The sequence below is a fragment of the Trichechus manatus genome, unplaced genomic scaffold (genome assembly GCF_000243295.1).
Source record: "Trichechus manatus latirostris isolate Lorelei unplaced genomic scaffold, TriManLat1.0 scaffold00009, whole genome shotgun sequence".
Lineage (NCBI taxonomy): Eukaryota > Metazoa > Chordata > Mammalia > Sirenia > Trichechidae > Trichechus > Trichechus manatus.
The window spans coordinates 339,273-356,149 of record NW_004443945.1 but is presented as its reverse complement, the minus strand read 5'-3'; the positions used below and the strand labels follow the sequence as shown (position 1 = coordinate 356,149).

At 35.6% G+C, this 16,877-nt stretch overlaps 1 protein-coding gene across 3 annotated transcripts in view; it reads right to left on the bottom strand.

Moving 5' to 3' along the window:
- Positions 1 to 9,421: 9,421 nt before the first annotated feature.
- CAND1 (cullin associated and neddylation dissociated 1) overlaps positions 9,422 to 16,877 on the bottom strand; it is a 48,537-nt gene continuing 41,081 nt past the window's right edge. The window contains exons 12-15 of one of the 3 annotated variants that reach the window (XM_004370612.3): positions 14,703 to 14,872; positions 13,778 to 13,942; positions 11,742 to 11,849; positions 9,422 to 10,973 (exon numbers count right to left, since the gene is read on the bottom strand). In XM_004370612.3, coding sequence (XP_004370669.1) covers positions 10,749 to 10,973; positions 11,742 to 11,849; positions 13,778 to 13,942; positions 14,703 to 14,872 — 668 coding nt within the window. In that variant the 3' untranslated portion in view covers positions 9,422 to 10,748. The remainder of the gene's footprint in view (positions 10,974 to 11,741; positions 11,850 to 13,777; positions 13,943 to 14,702; positions 14,873 to 16,877) is intronic. The other 2 variants (XM_023725920.1, XM_023725921.1) reach the window with 2 other exon arrangements.

Genomic DNA, 16,877 nt, shown 5'->3' with positions numbered 1-16,877 from the left:
TTCCTGAGTCTTCTTCCTCTGCTGCCACAGACAAATAGAGACAAATTGTTATATATTGGATCACCACTCACAAGCTTTTAAGACCCCAGGCACTACTTAACAAACTAGAAGGTAGAACCAAAACCAAACCTGTTGCGATCGAGTCAATTCCGACTCATAGCGACCCTATAGGTCAGGGTAGAACTGTCCTATAGAGTTTCCAAGGAGCACCTGGTGGATTTGAACTGCCAACCTTTTGGTTAGCAGCCATAGCTCTTAACCATTACAGAAACTCTAAAAATAGTATTAGGCCAACTGACTTGGCTGTCCCAAGAAACCATGACCCTAAGCCTTTGAACCAATAAAACTAACCCCATGAGGTATTTGGTTGTACCTAAATAGTATCAGCAGCTTCTTCTTTTTTTTTTTTTAATTTTTTTTGTGTTTGATTTTTTGATAACAGCCATCCAAGTGGTTTTGAAGTAGTACCTCATTGTGGTTTTGATTTGCATTTCCTTGATGACTAATGATGTTGAGCACATTTTAATGTGCTTATTCACTTATTTGTATGTCTTCTTTGAAGAAATGTTTATTCAGATCTTTAGCTCATTTTTTGTGTTGTAAGAATTATACAAGTTGCTTATCAGATATATGATTTGCACATATTTTCTCCCATTCTGTCTGTTGTCTTTTTACTTTTTTTTTTGGTTTTAACGAAGAGAAGTTTATTTCCTCACTGTCAAAGTAGGCTAAAAGTCCAAATTCAGGGTGTCAGCTCCAGGGGAAGGCTTTCTCTCTCTCGGCCTTCTCTTCAGTGTTCCCTCAGACTAGGAGCTTCTCAGCACAGGGACCCCGGTCCAAAGGACTGCGCTCTGCTCCCAGCACTGCTTTCTTGATGGTAGGAGATCCCCCTCTTTTTACTTTCTTGACAGTGCCTTTTGAAGCACAAAAGTTTTAATTTTGATGAAGTCAAATTTATCTATTTTTTTTGTTTGTTGTTTATGCTTTGGATGTCATTACTGCTATGTTTTAAGAGTTTTAGTTTGGGGACTTACATTTAGGTCTTTGATCCATTTTGAGTTAATTTTTGTATATGATGTGACCCAAGAGTCCAACTTCATTCTTTTGTATTTGGCCTTACAGTTGTCCTCAGCACCATTTGTTGAAAAGATTGTTTCCCTATTCAATGGCCTTGGCACTCTTGCTGAAAATCAGTTGAACATAGACATATGGATTTATTTTTAGACTCTCAGTTCTAGCTCATTGATCTATATGTTTATCCTTATGCTGGTACCATACTGTATTGATTATTGCTCCTTTGTAACAGTAAGTTTTGAAATCAGAAAGTGTGAGTCCTCCAACTTTGTTCTTCCTTTTCAAGATTGTCTTGGCTATCCTGGGTTCCTTGCAATTCCATATGAATTTTAGAATCAGCTTGTCAATTTCTATAAAGAAGTCAGCTGGGATTCTCATGTGGATTGTGCTGAATCTGTAGACCAATTTGGGGGGTGGGGGTGGGCAAACATTCATAGCAGCATTATTCACAATAACCAAAAAAGTAGAAACTGAAATGTTTATAAACTAATGAATGGGTAAACAAAATGGTATGTCCATACAATGGAATACTATTCAGCAGTGAAAAGGAATGTCAACATAGATAAAACTTAAAAACATGCACAGTGAAAGAAGACATCAAAGAACATATACTGTATTTCACTCACATCAAATGTCCAGAGAAGGCAGATGTATGGAGAAAGTAGATTCGTGGTTCCCTAGGGATAGAGGCGGGAGTGGGGGAATGACTGTAAATGGGCATGCAGCTTCTTTTTGGGGAGATGGAAATGTTTTAAAATTAGATCGTGGCGATGGATGCTCAATTCTGTAAATGTACTAAAAATTGAATTTGCATTTAAAATTAGTGAATGTAAATTATCCAATAGAGCTGTTAATTTAAAAAATAATAATTTTTTAAAAACTGAGTAGACTTCAGTAGTTAACCGATTCTACAGATTAAGCCCAGCAAGTTACTAAAAACAATAACAAACAGCAACAACCATCAGGAAAAAAATCGGAATCAAAAGCTGCTACAATGTATTATTTTAGAAGTCCAGTTTTCAACAAAAAATTAGGAGAATGCAAAGAAACAGTAAAATGTGACCCATATTCAGAAGGGGGAAAAAAAGCAGTCAATAGCAACTGTCTCTAAATGGTTCAAGATATTGCATTCAGCAGATAGATACTTCTGAAACAGCTGTTATAAATACTATTACAAATAAAAATATGACAATGACTCAACAAATAGGGAATCTCAATATAGAAACTATAGAAAAGAAATAATGGAATTTCTAGAGCTGAAGAGTACAATAACCAAAATGTATTTTTTAGATAGGCTCTAAAGCAGATTTGAAATGTCAAAAGAAACAATCAGTGAACTGGAAGACAGATCAATAGAAATTACCCTACCTGAAGAATAGGGGTGGGGAGGAAGATTGAAGAAAAAAGAGCACAGCCTTAGAGACCTGGGAGTCCCAGAGAGACTTCGGCTTAATTTTGAGAGTCAAGTAGAGATGGAACCAGCGGAGGTGGTGTTGAAGATAAGGGGAAGAGGTAAATAATCTAACGAAATTCTAGAAAAGGCTAGGAGCTGGTGTCTGGGGGAGAGGTTGGCCTTGAGCTGAAAGATAACTCAATCTTTGAGGTGAGGATAGGAATGCGTATGGGTAAATTTTTAGGTGGAAGAACAGGAATAACGGCCCTAACTCTACTGATGAAATGAGGGTAATGGTAGTCTGCTGAGTATAGAGGAAAGGGCTAAGCATAATGCTTAAAGAAAAGGAAGATGTCGGGAATGGGAGAGCATCCCAAAATGCAATAAAAGAAGTAATTGTATGAATAAACAATTTATAGAAACAGCCAGGTCAAGATAGGCTAGGAGACACTGAAAGGGTGGAAAGTACAGACTGCTGGTCTCTGTGAGGTCAAAGATAAAGTTTAGGGTGAGTAAGGATACGACAGAACTTGATGGATAGGAGGCGGTGGTTAGAGTAGGTTATTGAAGTTTTAGCTCTGGCTGAAAATATCCAAACTGTAGCCTTCAGAGTGGTTGCCTGAAATAGGGCAGATGAAATGTAATGAAAGCAAGAATCATGGGGTTGGAATGTTGAATGAAAGCATCTACATAAGTACGTCAGAAAACATGTATCTACATAAGCATGTCAGAAAACATTTAAACAGCTGGCACTAAAATTCCTCTTATGGAGATCGTTGTTTTTGTTTGGAAAAATATACTTATAAATTGCTAAAGGAAAAAAAGTATTTGAGGTAGATGATTCATTTCCCACAGCCTGGGTACCACAGCTTTAAAAAAAGGAACAAAATTTGATTGTTACTTTGGAAGGAGTGGCAGGGAGGCTGGCTGGAGAGAATTTGTGAGAATAGGAACATCTAATTTTGAGTCATTTGTGGTGGTGTGCAATGTGACTTAACTCCTCCACTCCACCCACCCCTGCCCCCGATAAAAAAGAATCACTCTCCAGCTCAACTCCAAGCTTACTATTCTCACCAATGCCTTGTAACTAAGTGTTCAGCTCTTAGGTATGACAGTATGACTCTCTTGGCCACTAAAATGTGATCAGAAGTGCTGTGTGTCTTTGTCAGGCAAAAGCACTAAAAGCTAGATATGACTCACTACTTTCTCTCTGCCACAGCAACTGGCAACATTCCAAACGGTGGCTTGGTCATCCTGGTTTCCAGAGTGAGACGGGAAGCAGACTCCCTATACTACTTACCAGTGGACATGTAGAATAAGAAAAAAATTTTGTAGCTGGTATCCTACAAACCACCTATTCTGGGAACTGTTTGTACTGCAGCATAATATAATTGGATACATGTATGTATAATTGGATATATACATACTTCCAATATCCAGTGAATTGCTAAGGCTGGTCAATTTTATCTCACTTTCTTTCACTCCAAAACTGCACTGGCTTAGTTTACCATTCTCTCACCTGTTATTACCCCAATGATGTTTTAATTCATCAGTAGTGTCTTGCCTTCCTTCTTCCAATCTATTCTATAAACTGTGCCTAGAGTCATCTTTCCAACATACAAATCTGGTCACATCACTCCCTTGTTTTTAAGCCTTTCTAACTCTATGGGGTGGAGTCCTGGTGGCACAGTGGTTAAGAGCTTGGCTGCTAACCAAAAGGTAGGCAGTTCGAACCCACCAGCTGCTCCTTGGAAATGTTATGGGGTAGTTGTACTCTGTCCTACAGGGTCGCTATGAGTCGGAATTGACTAGACGGCAATGGGTAAGGTAACCCTATTGGGTAGTTCTACTTTGTCCTATAGGGTCACTATGAGTTGGAAACAACTTGACAGCACACATGGCTTACCATCATCCCTGAAATTAAATCCAAACTGTTTACAAACCCCCCTATAATCTGCCCTTTCTAGTCTCTCACTAAACTAAAACCACAGTACTCAGGTCATCTCTTCTACACAGTTGCCGAATCTTTTTCCACTGGGTGGAGTACACACTTCCCTTGTCTTCAGTTTGTCCTGATCGCCATATCAAAGCCTCTGCCAAAAATCACACGAAGTCTGTATTTTTCCTTAATATCAATTATTTAGTGTGTTCCCCCCCCCAACCCCACCCACAGCAAGCACATAATATTAAAGAGTAGGCAGTACCAAGGGGAGGAGGGAAAAGGCAATTAGCTTTGCCTTTGATGCAGGGATTATCCAATAGGTAAGGTAAGCACGGTGCTTACCTTGCTTACCAGATCATCTATAGTGAACAATCTCGCATGGATTTCACATCAAACATGTCTCCAATCATGAATACAGACTTTTGATGTGCTACAATTCATATGAAATTGTTCACATTAGTAAGCACAATTAAGCCCGTGCTTACCTTGCTTACTGGGTCATCCACACGTCAGCACTTCTAAGTTTGAAGCTTAGATTCTGTAGGAAGTTGCTGTGGGGTTGGGAGAGAGACAGATGTCAGCTGCACCTAGAAGCAGAATCTTCGATGTGGTGAAAAAACATGCAAGTGTTCACTACAGATACCTGGTAAGCACCAGGCTTATCTCACCTATTTAAGATAATCCACTCCTGCTTTGATAGTGCATTATGGGAATGGAAGCATGGTAATAAAAGCAAAATTCTTTTGGTTCAGCTTCTGCCAGATTTTTGTACAACTTGACCTGTAGAGATCCGTGAGCAGGGGCTGTTGACGTAACTCAAGAGCAGCAATGGTGCTCACATCTGGGCAGCCACTCATGGTCTTCCAACTTTTGCTTAATTGTACTTTAGAGGAAAATCGATGCTGGAACAAATTTCTAAACCTTTTAAACAGATTCTAAGACTATGAATGATTTTCAGCCACAAAGAAAATTTCTAAGAATATTAGTGATATGTTCAAAGTTCCCAAACTCAACATTCTGGACTTACTCCAATTCCTGACCAATAAGCCTCACTAATATTTCAATAACTATGTAAAAGGCAGTAACTTATCTTTGCTTATGACAATTCCCCCGAGTGGAACAGAAATAGTTCAGAAGATTGAAAAACCACTCAGTGTCAAAGAGTAGGCAATCTGTGTGGTCTTCCTGACATTTGCATACCGCCATCAGAGTCTTTAAAATTCACTATGTGGGTATCAAGATTCACATGGAAAACCTGTCTCCAACCATGAACTAATCCTAGTAAAATAGCAAAAACCTGCTATAGTTGTTATTTTCAAAGTTCAAATATATATTGTTTGGGAATTATACAAAATATCATTTGGTATGTCTTTAAATATCTCAGCTAAACAGAAAATTACCCATAATGGGAAACAAGTCATTAGTTCAAAAAAGTGGATCACTGGACAAACTGTTCTTATGAAAAGAATGTAAATTAGTAATTTTGAAAATCCATTTAGTCAGTCTTCTCCAACCTTTGTATATAGTACATCAATTCCAAAGCACTCAAACTGCTTCATACATTTCTGTGAAGCAGAAAGCATTTTATAGCTGGAGAAAAACATTATGTTATGGGATTTACTTAAATATCATCCGTTTAAATCAGTCGAGGTAATACTATCTACAGTAGAAACCTATTTTCACTAAATCATGAAATTCTAATTAATTGGTGGAAGAAAATGGATTGACTAGAGCAGTACTGAAATTTTGTTAGGAAGATGAAAACCTGACATTTAAGAATGGCTGAAAATACCTTGCCTTTTTAAATAACAAGAGATTTATCTTTTTTTTCCAAAGAAATACATGTTATCAAATCTGTTGGTTAAAATTGATAGAAACAAGGGAAAAAATCCTTCTCTGAAACAGTGGCTCTCAACTGGGGCAATTTTGCCCCCCACCCCCCAATATCTGGAGACAGTTTTGCTTGTCACAATTGGGGGTGGTGGTGGTACTACTGGTATCTAGCGTGTAGAGGCCAGGGATGCGGCTAACATCCTACAATGCACAGGACTACCCCTCATAACAAAGATGTATGCAGTCTAAAGTGTCAATAGTACAGACACTGAGAAAACCTGATCTAAAATAATGAACGTGCATTTTTTCCTACTAAAAGTATAAATTTTGGAGGAAAATATGGATTTTATTTCTAAAATAAGGAACCAGGAGCTTATTTCCATGCCTTTTAGAAAAGTCCAGCTTAGGTTCATGAATGGTAATGATTCCAAACAAATACACATTTGCATGTCTTTTTAAAATATTAAGACTAAGATTATAGCAAACCAGCAACACACACATTTAGCTGCACTTACCTAAGTAAGCTGTTGGGTTTATCAAGTTTAAAAAGAGATATCTGTGAAACAATTAAAATAGCTTTTCAGAGTAATAGGGTTATAAGAGCCCTAGTGGCGCAGTGGTTAAAGCACTCGGCTGCTAACCGAAAGGTCAACAGTTCAAACGGCAGACTATTAAAACGTGGGCCTGGCATGGTGTGCAATTAGCCAGTTGTGGAGTAGAATTTTTTAGATTTTTTGAGAGAGCATTCTACAGTAAAATCACTCAATGTGTTATCAATCTTTGCTACTGATAACCTCTAAATAATTCCAAAACTCCTTAATCTGGCAAGAATTTCAGTTCAAAGAATATAAAGCTTTTCCTCTTCTAAGACCTTAGCAAAACAATTTGCCAAAATCATCACTGATAATCATTTGAGATCAGAATTAAAAGGTATAAAGAGGTCGAGTCATTTAAGACTCCAAGAACAGAAATCCACCTACTAAAAATCATTTTAAAACCTGACACGCTGATATTATGGAGTCAAACAAAGTAAAATTACAGGTATTTCCCCCTCAGTAGTTTTAATTAAAGTTGGCTTTTATGATATACTATGAAAAACAAATCCCATTTTAAAGTTAGCTTTCTGAATTGCAAAGAGCAAAAACATGTTGCTGAAAAATCTTTATCTAAACTACAGTACAGGTGTTCACAAAATCTTGCTTTTCTAGTATTACTCAGAAAATAAGCTACTGTTTTGGAAAGGGAAAATATGTGATTTCATTTTGTGTCTTAAGAAAACTATCAGGTGACCTTTTCACAGTCTGCCACCAAATACTTCCAGTGTCCCATTTTTTTACAAATAAAAGTATCAAAGGAATTTTAATTAACTAGAAAAATCAGTTAAGACCGGAATATTTTCTGTCCAAAAAGTAAATGAACTATTACTGTATTGTCAATGTTCCACTTAAGATTGAGATAGAATCCAACTTTTACTTGCTAAAATTTTTAAGCTCTTTAATAAATATCAAAATATTTACTAAGCATAATATCTAGAGGCTGGCAATTTTAACAATTTAGATTTGTACTAAAATTTAATGTGGGCAGAAAATGTCAGTTCAACTTTTTCATTAAGTATTATATACTTTGTCACATGGCCAAATACAGCTTACAATGTTTACTCATCAACTTCAGTTAACTTAATTTTTCAGTGGCTGAGGATTTTGCCTATTTCATCATCATTTCAAACTTTAATGATGGCTATATAATCACATTCAAATGTCTGAGACTGGGCCAGATATAAAGAACATCCTCTAGAATTAAGTAGACATGCCCTTATGTTATTTCTTCACCACTGGCCTGGCAAAAGAGTAGGGGAAAAAAAAAAGACTAATTATGGTTACACAAAAACTATGTAAATACTCAAATATTTGATGAAAGTTGTCATATTCCAACCTTTTAAGAATTCTCTTATTTTCAGTGGTTGAGCAGCTTTCAAATATCATTAATGAAATACAAAAACATCATTTTAAACATTTTCATTCAGTACTATCGATATTACTCTTAAGTATAAAGAAATTTTTGTTAGGTCCTGCCCTACCATTTTCCTTTCTTAGTTTCATAAACTAACCTAACCTCAAAACTCAACCCCACATTGAACTTTCTTTTAAAAGAAATCAAGGTAGATCTAACTATTTAAATGTAATTATGAAAATCAGCAAACAGCTAGTTTTCTTACTATTAACTTTAGCTCCCTGAGGATCCTACATGCGGAGAATCACTAAGCAGAACTTCTTAATTATACCTATAAAGTCCCAGTAAGCAGAATGAATGGTAGACCATGGCTGGACCCCAAACTTGGCCACTTCCACCCCAGGACTACATCACCCACTAGAAGTAATGAGTTAATCAGAAAGACTCAGCATTTAAAATCTGAGCATTCCTTTCTCTGTTACTAATTTGGCTATACATGTGTATATATGGGTACATATGCACTAAAACTAATCCACTACTAATAAAAGATCATTTTTATATTAAAAGATAAAATTTCACCTATGCTGGACAAATAAGCTGGCTTGTAATACTCATAGAAAAAAAAAAATGCATCTTCGATGTTAAAAAAATAAATAAAACTAAAGAGAAATCCAATAGATGAAAAGTATTTGGATTTAACTATGAGCAATTAACTAAGACATTCACACAACATATGCATGTCAATCTCCTATTCGGTCCTATAGCCTGCAGTATTGTAATTTATTGTGAAACCATGTAACCAAATACTTAAATATATCCACAATATCTATACCATGGTATATGCATAGTACATAATATACTAACATCTCAAATTTCGATTACAGTTCTATGCAAATTATGGTATAAGATTATCACCTGCCACACTCTGAAATGGCACCAACTTTATGAAAGGTTCCATGTCAATGTACTAGTCAAAATCCTTACTGGTAGCAATGTCTTAGGCATCATCATCTGAACATTCAAAATCAAGATGTTAATCTAATAACCACATTATATTACCAATTAAAATCACTGCACATTCAAATGTTAAAGCAGGTAATACAGCAGGAAAAGTATTTCTAATTCACAGTTTCAAAAATAAGGGTGCAGTTTTCAAATATCTGATTGCTTAAAATCGATCAATTTAGCAACTGCCTCCTTCAATACATGTAAACTATGTTTGCACAGCATTAGGAGATGTCTTTTATTTTCAGAAGTTAGTTCTTACTGTTACAGGAGCACCACAAATTTGAAGGAAGAGGCTACAGTGTTAAATGAGCTCACTGAAAGCTATGTTAAAATCTTAACTACAATATAAGGTACTGCAAAGCTTTGATTTCCCCCAGCACAGATCCCTTAATCAAGAAAAGCAGTCAACACTTAACAAATACCGTATGTAAATTAGCTCTACAAGGGGGGGTGGTGGTGGTGATGGTGGTGGTGGAATCTAACTCAACTAAAAGAAAATACCATTATCAGTTAACAAACCTGTGATAGCTGGGCTTCAGAATTTTCCTACAATTAAAATTCAAAAGCACACGCAGTATTTATATATCCTTAGATAAGGAATAAAGAGATCAGAGAGAAAGAAAGAAAAATCTGGCTTTAAGAATTTCTAGGTGGAAACACACACACACAAATGGGTAACTGAGGAAAACTGAGTACTTAAATATCCAAATTTTAAATGTGTAAGAAAATTTATAATAGAAAAAGGTGGCAAATTGTTATTGTGACTTGATTTGCTGAAAACATTTGCAAATTCACACTGGCATTAAGAAAACCAAAGTTTCAAAAATTTACTCCCCTTTCTCTCTCCAGATATGTGTTTTCTGTGCAAAAATAAATATCTGAAAATTGCACTAATACAATAACATTTTAACTTTTGTATTATGAATAATCTGCACATGCTGCTTTACAGACAATATATATTTATAAACTTGCTCATGCAAAATTAGTGTGCGCAACAGAGATATTAATTGTTAACCCCATACTTAAAAACTGATACCTTATAATCTTTTTTAAACTGCCAAATTCTCTGAAATGTAACAAATCTTACATGGATATTCCTATCTGCCAGCTAAAAATCAATTTATGCTTGCCAAAACAAAAAGTTATACAAGAAAAAGAAACATGGTTTTTGTCTTGTGGAATTTTTGATTTTTAAATAAAAGAAAATTCATGGTCACAAAATTTTAACATTTTAATCCTAAACATTACAGGGTAAATAGATACTGGACCCCATCTCCATAGTCCATAAATCTTAACTTTTCGTTTCCATTTTAAATGTCCTAACCACTAAAACAATAGTGGTTTTACAACCTCTGGATTATGGAAATACATATTTCTGAAATAAATGCTACAAAAGCAACAATGGGAGAAAGCCAAACTGTTTCCATGAGGGAAAAAAAGTGGAACATTTTGAAGCCTTTAGATACTTCTCTTTCCATGTCTTATGATTAACCTGTCAATTCAGTGCATCACATGGTCAATGTAATGGTCCCCATGTTCAACAAACATTTAACTAGTGTCCATTGATTCCAAATTAGTGGATGATGAATCTTTTTGGATACTTTCAAAGATGGTCGCCAGCTCAGGGTTAGAACTGATCTGTGACTGGAATTCACTCATCAGTGGACTCTTCTCTGCTTCTGGAATGGTTAGCAGTGCTGCTACTGCTCTCATGGCAGATCGCTTTAGTTCATCTTGCTTTTCAAACTCCTGCTTTACTGAGTTTGCCTTTACCTGTAAAATTGAGTAAATTTAGATTATATGCTATAAAAGACAGCTCTTATAAGAACAAAATGTAAACACATAATTTCTGAATGACAGATAAAGCAAAGTGACTCTACTGTAGGTTCAAGAGGCAATTATATTCTAAGGATAGTTGTTTTAAAAAACTTTTTTAGCTTTATTTTTCTTTTAAAGGAATATTTTACACAAAGCCCTGCTATAAAAACAGAAAATCCAGAGCCACCATGGTTGAAACAGAGAGTAGGACACAGAGCCTTATCTGTTTAGCAAGCCCTGCTTTGGCTCTCACCAAGATACTACTCCTTTAGCCAACCTGTTTATTCAGTATTCCTCAAACACACCATTCACTGACATCTGTGTGCCTTTTATGTGTGATTACTCTTATATGAAAAGCCCTTTTCATCTTCTTCAGTCTAAAAAAAAATTCCCAATTTTTTCAAAGTCTGTTTCAAATGTCATCACCCTCATGATTCTGCCACTCCCAACCAGAATTAAACACTTCTTCTTTTGTGACCCTATCACACTTTATTCCACATCAGTACTTCAAGATATATGTCATATTGTTACAGCAATAAACAAAAACATTTCAGAATAGCATTTAACAGTGCTAAGTTTTATAAAATATTTACATTCAATATGCTAACTTTTAAAACCACTGCTACAGAAGGTGCTAGTATGATTAAGTTTGGAAAACTACAGTACAGAATCAACTAGGAATCCTGAATACACTAAAGTCGATGCTGATCTATCAATAATTACCTTAGTTGTACATGTGGCACGTAATGGCTCAACAAGTCGGTCCAATCTCTGCAATACTGCACTTGGACAAAGGGTTGAGAGTCTTACCAACATTAAAAATGTTAGCATCTATCAGGAATTAAAAAAAGACAATATTTAGACATTGCATTATTTTCTGAAGACAAAATCCAAATTCTGACGAACTTTTTAGAAAGAAAATGATAAGCATGCACACTAAAGCTTCATTTTAATGTAATCACCATTCTGAACCACACAGATGATTCAAGGAATTTGAGGTACAAGTGCTAGAGAGAACTCACCTGTAATGTGGTCCTTGAATACAGAAACTAGAAAAGTGATTCTCAATTTTGGCTGTACATTAGAATCACCCGGGGATCTTTAGAAACTTATCTAATCCTTAGCCTCATCCTCAGAGATTTTTATTTAACCTGTCAGGATAGGGTCATAGTTTATTTTCTAAAAACCCCCTTGGGTAAATTCTCATATGCACCAGGGTTGAAAATCTGAACTAGAAGAAAAGCTTTACAATAAGTTTTCACCGACTTAAGATTTTCCGAAAAGAAATGACTGGTTATTCAGATTAATCCATAACCTGTAATCATTTTTCTCTTGGACTACAAACTCATAGAATTATCCTGTTACTTCTTTTTGGGCTCTCCTCATTAAATTCTAGGAAGGTCAAGTCACCACCACATATGAAACAAAAGAATTGGAGTTCTGCTAGTAAGGCTGAATTATTGCCCAACTACAACTTTTGCCCTGCTCAGCCAAAAGTCCTAAATGGAAGAGTAGACGAGAGAGATACAATGCGTCTATTTATTTTTCAAATCACCCCTGTACTGTTCACTTCTAAAACAGACATAAGCAAACCGGAAAATAAAGCAGTTATGAGCAAAGCTCACGTTCTAAATCTAGGAAGTGGTATGACTTGCTCCAGGTGCTTCTACAAAGATTGTATATCTGAAGACAGTTCTTCATGTTGGCCTTTAACAAAACTCTTGATATTAAACCCAGTATATTGAATTGGAAAAGAAAAATCACTCTTTTAAGTAAATAATATATATACAGTTATCATTGATCAGACTAGCCCCAAAAATAGTCCAAGAGAATTACCAAGACAAAATGCTGGGCAACTAAGACACACTTCCATGTGCAGTTACTATAATCCAGTATTAACACACACACACACACACACACACACACACACACACACACACACACACACAAAATCCATTGCCGTCCAGTCGATTCCAACTCATAGTGACCCTATAAGACAGAGTAGAACTGCTCCATAAGGTTTCCAAGGAGCAAGCAGCTGATGGAGCTGAACTGCTGACTTTTTGGTTAGCAGTCAAGCTCTTAATCACTTTGCCATCAGGGCTCCATAACCCAATATTCAGACAGACCAAAAAGGTCACAGATTTATACTCTGAACAGCAAAAAATAACTGGGCTCTTCCTTTGAGGAAAAGGAGCTAGAGGACTATTCACTAACCAAGCTGGCACAGAGAATTTCTTAGAATTTTCCATCCACTTAGACTTGATTTCCTCCAATGAAAAGGGTTTTAGATTTTTCCTGTAGGTGATCTGATGTTACCTGCTGCACTATAACCTTTATAGGCTGCCTGACTGGCGTTACAGCAATCTACTTTGGAAAGGTCACAGTCATTGAAAATGCTGTGAAGCACAGTTCTACTCTAAAACATACGGGGTTGCCATGAGTCAGAATCAACTCAACAGCAACTGGTTATTACCTTTATACATCAGAGTTTACAACACATTTAACTAAAATCATGATAACTTGCTGCCGTCGACTCAATTCCGACTCATAGAGACCCTACAGACAGTAGAACTACCCCCACAGGGTTTCCAAGAAGTGGCTGGTGGATTCGAACTGTTGACCTTTTGGTTAGTAGCCAAGCTCTTAACCACTGCATTTTCTCACCTACATGTGAGTAAACTATCAGAGGTGAAAGTAACTACAGAAAAGCAAAGTCTTCTTTTAAAACATTCTATAAACAGGCACAAAGATCTTACCTTAATATCGTAATGGTCCTTCAAACCATCTTCAACATGATTTAGAAATTCAAAGATATCTAGTCTATCAAGACAACTGTCTAGAAGTGTGTACATACACTCAAAAGCTGCCTTTCTAATATCTAGGCCATCATCAACTGTATGCTTAAATGGACCCATTTCTACCTGTTAAAACAAGAAAGAACACATGTATATACTTAAAAGTAAAAGACAAATGCAAACCAAGACCACAATGAGATAACACTTCATACCCACTAAGATAGCTAATCTCAAAAAGAAATAAGTGTTGGTAAAGATGTGGAGAAAATGAATTTCATGCATTCCTGGTGGGAATGTAAAATGGTCTGATTACTGTAGAAAACAATTAAATATAAAATTACCGTATAACCCAGAAATTCCAATTCTAGGTATATACCAAAGACGTGAAAGCAGGAACACTGATACTTGTACGCCAATGTTCACTGCAGCATTATTCACTACAGCCAAAAGGTAGAAACAATCCAAGTATTCATCAAAGATAAATGAACAAAATGTGGTACATACATGCAATGGATTATTTAGCCATAAGAATAAATGAAATTCTAATACACGTTACAACTTGGATGAACTTGAAAAAACATTATGCCAAGTAAAATAAGCCAGACACAAAAAGACAAATATTATGATTTCATTTATATGAAATATCTAGAATAGGCAAATTGACAGAGAAAGTAGATAAAAGGTTACCAAGCGTTAGGGGAAAGGAGAATGGGAAATAACTGCTTAATGGGTACAGAGTTTCTATTTGAGGTAATGAAAAAGTTCAGAAAATAGAAAGTGGTGATGGTTGCACAATTATGAATGTAATTAATATGGCAACTTTTATATTTTACAATAAAAATTTTTAAAAGAGATAAGCTTAGATAAACAGTACAATCTAACTTACTTCTCTTATAAGCTCCTTTCTAACTTTTGTTTCATTGTAAAGATGTGGAAGAACAGTATCTAAAAGATCCCTTATTAACGATGGCTTGTTATGCGCTGCTGAATTGAATGTGACCAAGGCTACTCTTCTGACATTCAAATCTGGGTCTTCCAATGTTTTTAGGAAATCACCTGAAATTATAAGAGAAGTAATACAGTTACTGTAGTCTTATAATATACATTACATTTTTCTCTAAATTGATAGTTTATTATTGTTGGTATTGTTATTTCTTCAATGAAAATCATGGAAGAACCCAACGAAATACTAAGTGAACCCATGATATTTCTTTTGGCAGTAGGGAAACTATCACTTCTGAAGCTGAGTAGATTTTCAATCGATAACCCATTCTCACCATCCATAATGCAAAGGGCATGGTGCAAAAGCCCATAAAGTCCCACAAAATTACTTTGATAGATACTTTATAGAGAGATGAGCTGCAAAGAGAAGTGATGGAGTCAGTAGATACAAACACTAATAACTTGAATGATTTTCCTTAGAGTTCAAAATTAGTACTTGTCTAAAAACAACATAAAAGAATTGTTAAAACTAAGTTCACAATAAGATGAACAAGATTATGACAGAATACTATTAACAAGTAGATCATTTATCAGATGACAAAGACAAACATGCCTCCAAAAGCCCTATTTTACTTCCATCTTTAACAAGAAATATATGAATTCTTAAGAAGATAGAATATAAAAGGGGAATGATAAAACCTAACATAGAACAAAAAGTCAAAGAGAACATCAAGCTACTTTATAAACAGATTTAAGTCTATCTGCTTTTGCAAAAATGGGGAAAATACTACAGTGCAAAGATCTTTGGAGTCACAAAGATAGTCATTCAAACTTTCTTAACGGTATGATTTTCAGCAAGTTACTTTAGGCAATGACCTGTTCCCAATCTGTAAAATGAGAATTACAAACCTTTTAGGGATATTGGATGGAATAAATAGCATATATATTGTTGAACACAGTTTCTGGTATACGCTTAGTATTCACATGTAGCTATTATTTACCATTATATGATCTCAACACTATCATCAGCAATATTTTAGAATACCTGGGTGAGAAAAGGAGAGGTGCCAGAAGACTTGAGTGTACCACGAGGAATTTTTAAAAATGAGTGGAAAGTGAGGAACCAGACACTGTAGATTGTAAACTCAATGTTGACACCCACGAAAGTTCATATCAGATTTTTAAAAAACAACAACAAAGTTTAGGAGATACTTTTTACCCTTCTGTTTGCACAGAATCACCAGGCTGGTAGATTAGAAGACAAATTAGAGTAGCTATATATATCTGTTTTCAGTAAGTATCTAAAATATTGCTATTATGGACAAAATGGTGACACAGACTAGGATCAGTGGTCCTCAATTCCTTAGTCCCAGAAGGTCAATTTTTAAATTGCTGCCTAAACCGTGCTGATGTTTAAACAGTCAAAAACTGTAAAATAGAATAAACATCTGCCTGGTGGCGCAAGTGGTTAAGAGCTCGGCTGTTAACCAAAAGGTCAGCAGTTTGAATCCACCAGCCACTCCTTGGAAACCCTATAGGGCAGTTCTACTCTGTCCTATAGGGTTGCTATGAGTCAGAATGGACTCGACAGCAACGGGTGGTATACATATAAAGACTCGCATTTGTATTTTTTAAAAAAATCGAATATATAGTATGTCAGATTTTTAACAACAGTTTACATGATGAGTAAAAAATGTAATTTATACTATCAAGACTAAAGGAACCTCTAAGTTGGTGACCACATATCTGTCTTCACAGAAATGGAGACAGAGCTACTCTAGAAATAGGCCTATTTTTTTTTTCCTTTTATTACTGGCTTTACTTTTCTTTTTTTTTTTATTGTCCTTCAGGTGAAGGCTTACAGAACAAATAGTTTCTCATAAAACAGTAGTACACATATTGTTTTATGACATTGGTTAACAACCCCACAACATGTCAACCCTCTAACTTCTCAACCTCTGTTTTTTGGTGAAAATACACATAGCCAAAGATAAACCATTTCAAAAATTTCTACATGCACAGTTCGTGACATTGACTATGCTCTTCCAATTGTGCTGTTATTCTCACGTAAGATGAAGGCTTACAGAACAAAATAGTTTCTCACTTAACAGTTACTACA